The sequence below is a fragment of the Suricata suricatta genome, chromosome 3 (genome assembly GCF_006229205.1).
Source record: "Suricata suricatta isolate VVHF042 chromosome 3, meerkat_22Aug2017_6uvM2_HiC, whole genome shotgun sequence".
Lineage (NCBI taxonomy): Eukaryota > Metazoa > Chordata > Mammalia > Carnivora > Herpestidae > Suricata > Suricata suricatta.
In genome coordinates, this window is record NC_043702.1 from 1366525 (window position 1) to 1375028 (window position 8504).

General features: G+C 58.2%; 1 protein-coding gene across 2 annotated transcripts in view; it reads left to right on the top strand.

Annotated features, from left to right (window-relative positions):
* Nucleotides 1-2: 2 nt before the first annotated feature.
* The window catches only part of NDUFA10 (NADH:ubiquinone oxidoreductase subunit A10), a 37857-nt gene continuing 29355 nt past the window's right edge, over nucleotides 3-8504 (top strand). Inside the window, exons 1-6 of one of the 2 annotated variants that reach the window (XM_029933518.1) lie at nucleotides 3-62; nucleotides 659-769; nucleotides 3240-3408; nucleotides 4107-4322; nucleotides 4833-4919; nucleotides 7777-7898. In XM_029933518.1, coding sequence (XP_029789378.1) covers nucleotides 3-62; nucleotides 659-769; nucleotides 3240-3408; nucleotides 4107-4322; nucleotides 4833-4919; nucleotides 7777-7898 — 765 coding nt within the window. The remainder of the gene's footprint in view (nucleotides 63-658; nucleotides 770-3239; nucleotides 3409-4106; nucleotides 4323-4832; nucleotides 4920-7776; nucleotides 7899-8504) is intronic. The other variant, XM_029933519.1, reaches the window with a different exon arrangement.

An 8504-nucleotide genomic window follows, 5' to 3' on the forward strand; every position in this document is an offset into this window, starting at 1 on the left:
CCATGGCCTTGAGGCTGCTGAGAGTGGTCCCCGCGTCGGCGGCGGCGGTCGCCCAGCGCGTGGTGAGCGGCGTGCGGGCGGGCGCGGGGGGTGCCGGCCTGTCCTCCCGGCGCCGACTCTTCCTCACTCCCCGGGCCCCTGGGCAGCGGCTCCCAGGGTCACTCCGGGGGGACGCCCGCGGCCCCCGGAGTATCTGGTCCTGAGTCGCGGGAGATTTGCAAGGGGCACGGAGAGCTGAGCTCCGGGCACAAGGCGCGGAGGGGAGCGGAGGGGAGTCGGCCGCCTGGCTGCCGGGGGGGTGGGAGGCCAGCTTGCGGGTTCCCGGGGGCCGGAGGGCGACGGGCGCACGAGCAGGTGTGGGTGAGCCTAGGAGAGCCTGGGCCACGCGCTCCTTCACCCGCTTAGTCCCGCAGCCCCTCTGTCAAGCCCAGTTAGGGCGCAGCCCTTGCTAGGCGCGGGGGGGATGTGACTGGAGCAGAAACCGAAGAGAAGGCATTTCGGTTAGATCTGAAGGCATTAGGAGGACTCCCTCCGGCAGAGGACAGTGGGATGGTGTCAACGCAGAGGGAACCAAAGAAGCAAAAGAATTGAGGCCGGAAGCCCTAGGGAACTTTATTTTATAACTGTAGTTGTATAATAGCATCTTTGCCTGCTGAAGGCTGGAACCACATTGGCGTCAGATTGGAAAGGGACTTGCTTTGACCTCCGCGCTGAAGACTGTGATGAGAGGATTTTCGAGGGGACACCGCAACAGCCTTATCAAAGTCATGTACGTGCTCTTAGGCGATCGCTCAGGCCGCCTGAGCCTGAGAAGAAACCAAGAAAAGTGGTTCTCTTTTTAATATTTGGTGTCCTGGGAATTGCCTTAGTGGAAGTGAGGGACCCAGAATAAAGGAGGTGATATTTGGCTGCAATGCACACACTAGACAGACACTCTTACGGCGGTGTGTTCAACTCTTGGTGCCTCTACAGGGGACATAGATGAACTTCAGTTAAGTTGGAGAAAAATAAGATGAAAAGGGTCCACACCTTGTTACCTGAATAAGTAAAGGAGCGGGAGATGTGTCGTGAAAGAGCAGTTATTCCGTGTGATTCTGGAGAGCAGCAAACGGGGCTCGGGGTGGGGAATTATAGAGAGTCCTACTGCGACTCTAAGAACACACTTTCTGAGGACTTTGGAGTTGGGAACTGGCCCACTGCTTGACCACATGTTACCGCGTGCCTGTGCGTTCCACGTCTGCGCTGTGTTCAAGCTGTGGACACAAACAGAAACAGCTTGCGTGTGCGGCTTGTGCGTAGCCGGGAGGAGAGGGTGATTAAGTTCTAGGACTCCAGGTACATATGATTAACCTCTCCTTATTATCTCCGCTGCTTTTCCCTAGTCCACTCGGCATAGGCCACGCGGGCCTCGCTGACTTTGTGGCGCTCTGGCCTCCGGACGTTTGTGCTCACTGCTTCCTCCGCCTGAAAGACCCTCCCCCACATCCACTTGGCCAGTGCCCTCAGCCCTTCCAGGCCTTGCTCAAATGTTACTCTTTCTTCGGAGGCTCCGTGACCGCCTTGTAACACACAGCCCAGCGCCGTGCTGCGCTGCTCGGCGGTTACGTAATATGCTGCTGACTGGTGTCCTGAACTGCAGGGGCACTTATTTACGAATTTCTTTATAAGCACAGTATCGTACATGTATTCCTCTTCTGTGTGATTTTCTCAGTAATTTCTTTTCTCTAGCTTACTTTATTAAATGCAGTGTATATACACGTACAAAATACGCGTTTGTCAACTTTTTATGTTATTGGTAAGGCTTCTAGCCAACAGTAAGCTACTAGTAGTCAAGTTTTTAGGGAGTCAAAAGTTGTACATGGATTTTCAGCTCCACGGGGGGTGGCTCAGCACCGCAAACTTCTCTACTGTTCAGGGGTCCGCTGCAACTACTTTCCTGTTTTGTTGTCCTGCAAATCCTTTCACACATATTCACATCCCCAATTGTCCAGAAAAGGTGCACTGCATCCTGTGGGCTCCTAGTAAGTACGTGTTGAATGAATGAATAAGTGAATGAACACTTTTTCGTATGGCTTTTGGCTATTTTTTTAATACTTTAAAAATAAGCTATGAATTCCTATTCTTCCTTATTCTATCACTCTTCCTTATGGATCTTTAATATACACTAAGGATTTTCTTAGTTTGCCTTTTGATTCTGTTGCTTGCTTTCTGTGTGTGTGTGTGTTATGGAGGGTAGATCACGTGGCTTCTGAGCAGAGAATGGGTGTGTTGCAGACGGGAAATGAGGCGTTGCCCTGGAGACGAGCAGTGTGAGGGTATCTGCAGAGTCATCGCAGCGGGGACAGGGACGGGCAGTCGGCTCCCGAGGGGCTTCGGAGTTGAGGTCAATAGGACTTTGTGAGTTGGGCTGGAGAGGGGAGATATCCGCGAGGTGAGTCCCATGTTGGCTCAGTTTTGCTTGGTGGTTAGCAGATAGGGAGCCTGGGAAGGAAAGCGGATCTGGGGTTCGGTCTGTTAGTTTTCTGGTGCGCTCAGGACTTCTGCATGGGGCTCTTTAAAGGCAGGTAACCAGGTGCGAACTCAGGACAGGAATCTGGACTAGGAAATGCTCTGTTCCCTTACTCCTGTCTTCCGGTTTCCTCCTCCTGCCTTTCTTCCATCCATCCAACATACTGAACATGGTAAGTGTGTTCTGTTCCAGGCCCTGAGGATTTAGCAGTGAACAAAACCAGCAGTCCCCCTGTGCCTATGGGCTTAGGGGCACAGAAACCAGTAATTAAATAACTAGGTAATAAAAATGTAGATGTTGCCCTTTTTTTTTTTTTAAGTTTGTTTATTTTGAGAGAGCGTGCGTGAACGTGGGGAGGGCAGAGAGAGAGGGAGAGAGAATCCCAAGCAGGCTCCGCGCTGTCAGTGCAGAGTTCTGAAACCGCTCCATCCCACGAACCATGAGATCATGACTGAGTCGAAACCAAGAGCTGAATGCTTAACTTACCGATACCCAAGCACCCTTAGATGTTGGCTTTTTTTTTTTTAATGTTTATTTTTGAGAGAAAAACACAGAATCCGAAGCAAGCTCCAGGCTCCGAGTTGTCAGCACAGAGCCCGATGCAGGGCTTGGACTTACGAACCATGAAATCGGGACCTGAGCTGAAATCGGAGAGATGTTGGCATTTTTACCTAATGGTTGCCGTGCCCATGAGAACTGGTCGCTCACATCCCTCCATTGTGTTTTCCAGGACGGGATTCACACGGGCGTCCAGGGCAGGCTGCGCTATGGCCCTTTGGCGTACATACTTGGCGAAAGAACGACCAAGAAATTCACAGAGTACAGCAAAGTGATAACTGTAGACGGCACCATATGTTCTGGAAAAGGCAAGCTTGCGAAAGAGATAGCGGAGAGATTAGGTACGGACGCTCGTCCTGTCGCGTTCCTCTCCCTCAAGTGCGTAGTTGCTTATCGAGTCTGATTTTACTTTCATATACACTGGGTAGAACTGGGCCTGAGATAGGTATTTTACATTTTAAGAATACATTGAAAGCTATTTTTAATCTTAGAAATGTGGAAAATTTTTACAATCCATACTGGTCGTCAGTTTGAAATGGAACGTTTTCTTGGTAATGTCAGCAGAGCGCGTTCCTGTGAGCTGTCTGCTGTCGGCCCGGGCTCTGTCCCAGTCCCCGGGCAGGGCCCTGGTCCCTGCTGGTGCTCACAGACGGGGGAGCTCGGCAGAGGTCAGCGCGGAGCCGGGACTTGAGCCCCGTCTCCTGACTCCCGGGAAGATCCCGTGGGACTTCTGTAGTAGGTGACGGGCTGGTGTCCAGTCGTACCTGGGGGGCCCCGCGAGCCTGGGCTGCTCTCCTCTGGCGGAGGACCTCCCGAGAGGGTCCCTGGGACACGCTGTAGCCCAGGCCTTTTGCTAACATGCTGCTCTGGCGCGAGTGCTCCAGGCACGCGGTGCCCAGTGTCCTGGGTACGCGGGCGTGAGGGTGACCTGCCCCGGGTCCTAAGCAGTAGGCTCGCCCGCAGTCAGGTGGGGCTTTGTTTCCGGGAGCCGCGCTCGCCACGCTGCCCGGCGAGGCACTCCCGTCCCGTGTCTTCTCAGGCTTGAAGCACTTCCCCGAAGCCGGGGTCCACTACGCGGACAGCACCACGGGGGACGGGAGGCCCCTGGACGAGGAGCTCAGCGGCAGCTGCAGCGTCGAGAAGTTTTACGACGACCCGAGGAGCAAGGACGGCAACAGCTACCGCCTGCAGGCCTGGCTGTACGCCAACCGCCTGCTGCAGTACTCGGACGCCCTGGAGCACCTGCTGGGCACAGGTGCGGGGCTCTCGGGTTCTGCAGATGCCCCTCCCTTGCCGTGAGAGCAGCTCTGGGCAAGCGTGGAGGTGGGGCTGCTTGGTGGCCCGGGCGGGGACCTTAGCAGCCGAGAGGCCCGGCTGTGGTGGCTCTGCGGGAAGGCCGGGCTCCGACGTGCTTGGGAGACAGCCGGTGCTTTGCTGATGAGCTGGGCGCGGCGGGAGTCGTGGGGGGTTGGGGGGGGCGCGGCGCAGGGTCCCAGGGGCGGTGGGGCGGGAAAGCTACGGTTTCAAACAGAAGCACCTTCCTCTTACCTGGGCGTTTCTGCTGCAGCCGGCAGAACAAGACGGTGTTACGTTGCCTAGACCAGAAATGGTCTAGTTCTTGAAAACAGTTTCTCACTTATGAGAACACGCATGGCCATTTGAATGGTACGGTAAAGAACCTGTATCTTTGTAAAGTGAAAGTATTCGCTTCTAGCGCCTTGACTTTTATCTGTTTTTTGAGTTTTGTTTCCCTGTTTATAAACAGGACAAGGTGTTGTCTTGGAGCGCTCCATCTTCAGTGACTTTGTTTTCTTGGACGCGATGTATACCCAAGGATTCATCCGGAAGCAGTGTGAGTCGGTGTCGCAGTCGGCCTTCCTGGACACACCGCGTAGGCCCCGGCAGACCCCCCCGCAGTCCGTGCTCGTTCTGGGCACGTCTTTGTAGACGAACGTGCCGGTGCACCCATAGGAAAGCGGGGGTCCCTTCCACCGTCGCCCTCCTGAAGTCACACCTCCCAGTGGAAGCAGGGCAGGGCTCAGGACCCGTGAGCAGCCCCACCGCCGCCCCACCCAGCCTGCCCCGGCTGCCCAGCCCCCTTCAGTCTGGCAGAGCACCTGAGCCACGTTCTCCGACCCGCAGTAATTTCCCTGAACTGATTTTGTAGCGTATTATTTTGTATGTGATTAGGATGTCGTCTTGTTCTTGCGGCCGCGCCTGCAGCCAGCGTCACCGCCATCCTTTCCCTCTGATGCGGGGCTGGTCTGCCGCGTCCAGGGACGGTAGCACCGCGTGGGCGTTGGGGAAGGTCGGACAGGGGGCAGATGGACAGGAGGAAAGGCGTCTGGTTAAAGGTGGCCTGACCGAGCGGTTATGGGACCATGTTGGGTGCGGGGCTCGGACGTCTAAGCAGAAGTGCTCTGGGGCGGGGCCGTGGGGGCCTGTGCACCTGAGCACTCGGCTGGCTGCAGCCAATGGGGCCCATGCTGGAGGGCAGAGCAAGAGCGGTTGGCTAGTGATCGCGAGAATGAAGCAGGCCAGGGGGCGGCCTGGGATTGAGACGCCTGGCCCTCGGTCTCCTTGCGTGTCCTGCGGTCGGGGTGGCCGGTCCGTGCTTGCTCCCGGCCACGGGCCTCCCAGGTTCCCCGAGCAGCAGCTGCGGGCAGTCAGCAAGCGTTCCTGGGGTGCTGGCTGCGTGCCGGGCTTCGTGTCGGGTGCTGCGGACGTGGAGGGAGAGGGCGGGCGGGCCGTGGAGCAGCATGGACGCTTGTTGCTCCGGGCGCTGTGGAAGAGCCCAGAACTCTGGCTGGGAGGCGGGGTGCAGTCAGCCACGGCGTCCTTGGTGATCCCGGAGCAGGCCGGCAGCAGGGAGCGGGTTGGGGGCCCTGTGGGGGCGGCAGGCTGCCGTGTAGACCACAGGGAGGGCCAGTGTGGGCGGAGGACAGCCCGGGAGAAGCAGGGCTGTAGGAGGGGAGGCTTGCATCCTGGCGAGGGAGCTTGGCTCTTTTCTGAAAGTACCGAGGAGCCATGGAAGGCGCTGGGTGTGGGAAGGGCATGGTTGCGTCTGAGGGATGTGTTCCGTGAGGGGACGTCAAAGGAAAGGAGGCCCGAGGTGGGGGTGTCAGAGCAGGATGGCGCACCCTAGGCCACAGCAGGCAGGGCAGGCCAGACCAGGCCAGCTTTGTGGGGGGGAAGGTGGGGAAGTAACAGCAGGCTCAGCAGGCTTCCTGCCACGTGAAGAGGATGGGGTGCGGCAGCAGGCTGAGGAGGGGGTGTCCCACAGGGGCCTGTGGGCTTAGAACCCCCTTGAGGTGGCCGGGCGGTTGTGTGTCACAGATGCCGTGTGGGGGATTGACAGGGACAGAGGACGTGCTTGTCCTGGGAGAGTCCAGAGCGGGAGTGAGGACCGAGGTCAGCGTCCTGGGGCTTGCGGCTCTCTGGAGAGGGGTGCCTGCTGCAGAATCGCACCCGCACGGGGTCACCGAGGGTGGCAGGGGCACGGTCGTCACGGAGTGTGTGGGATCTCGTGGGACAGGAACGGAGAAGTGGGCAGGGTGAGGGGGCAGTGACGTAGCGAGAGTCAGTCCCGTGTTGGGCTGGGAGAGCACATTGCTTCGGGGTGGACAGCCAGGTGCAGGGTCGCCTCAGCTGAGGGGACTCGGAACACGGCCGAGGACGGGCACTTGGCAGAGGACGTGGGAGGATGGACATCTTGCCTGGTGGCGGGTGGGACAAGACAGGATGCCGGGATAAGGCCGAATGTTGGAACGGTGCCCACAGGTGAGGTGAGGCTCAGTCACTTGGAGCGTGCCACCTTCGTCCTGTCCCTCCAGCCCAGACCCTTGCCACCCTTGGGTCAGAGGTCCACCTGAATTGCGTCCAAAGCAGGCATTCCTAGTGGCAGTCACCGGAACTTTTCCTTTACGGCCAAGTAGTTGTCTGTCTGTGGCTCTTAGCGTGATCACTGGAGTTTATCGCTTCTGGAAGTTTCTATCCTGTGGAAATCTGCAGATGGTGATTGACATTGCTGCTGTGGTAGGTGAGGGTGGTGGTTTTGTTCCAGTGACCCAGCGTGCGCTCTGGCTGCCTTCCTGGTGGCGGTGACCCATTGTGCGCCAGAGGACGCCCAGGTGCAGGGCGTTCTTGGAAGCCGCAGGGATGTGGTGTGGCACCACCAGCCGAGCGTGGCTGTTGTCCGCACGGCCTGCTCGGTGCGGTGACGGCCTGCGCGGGATTGCCCCCATCTCACTGCCTCCCGCTTCCCTTCTTACTGCTCAGTCTCCTCCACGGGTCAGTCTGCGCAGCTGCTTCAGTTCACTAAAATACCTTGAGCCCGGGTAAATGTAGTCGAGTTTCAGTTGAGTTTTTTGAAAAATCAAGTGTGTAGAAAACGTTCTTACTCCTGCGAGGAGCTCAGACCCTTGTCTGTGACTGCCGTGCACGGTGGGGCTGTGGCATCTCACTGCACAGGCTCCGCACGCTTGCGTGCCCCACCCCTGCCTCAGCGGTAGAGGTAGAGCCCTCACTCTGGCTAGGCCGCACTTAAAATCTGGCCACCAGCGTGTCCCTGAAGCCAGCGTCTCGTCCCGCTGGCCCACTGTGGGCTTGACACGTGCTTCTGGGAGTTGCACGTACCTTTGCCCTTTTGTGGGAGAGGGCGCATGCCCGGGCGCTTTGGATGACAGCTGTGTCCCTCTCGTGTGTGGCAGGTGTGGACCACTACAACGAGGTGAAGAAGATCACCCTCTCGGAGTACCTGCCTCCCCACGTGGTCATCTACATTGACGTGCCCGTTCCGGAGGTCCAGAGTCGCATTCAGAAGAAAGGAAACGTAATTCCGCTTCTAAAAGACCCACCCGTTTTGAGTGTCCCCCTTGTCGTGGCCTAGACGGGCACTTGGTGCCGCGCTCAGGGCACTTTGCTGAGTCACCACCGGCCTTCACCAGCCGGGCAGCACCACAGTGGGGCCCCCAGAGGGCGGGCCCTCATGCAGGGATCGAAGGGGCCCTGGCCAATCACCGCTCTCCACCACTGCCCTGTGGGCCCCGGAGCGGTCCCTCTGTCGTCCCCTGTCCCCAGAAGCACCTTTCTCTTCTCGGTGGGGTCTGAATGTGGGGCCGAGTGTCATTTCCAGTCCTCTCAGCGCCTCGCTCGCGTCTAAGTCCATTGAGGCCTCTCCCGGCATGTCCTGCTGTTGGCCCTGAGCAGCCAGGCAGTGGGCTCTGCGCATGTGGCGCGAGTGTCACGGGGCGGGACTTGAGGGGCCGCCTGGGAACTGCAGTTTGAAGGTGCCACAGGCCCTGTGGGCACGACGTAGGCTGTGAAGACCGTCACGGCCCCTGGGACTTGTTCTCGTGGGGAAGTGCCCCTCCCACTTAAGAGTGTTTATTCCTTTCTTCCTGACCCCGTGGTGAAGGCGCAGAGCCGTGAGGGGGCC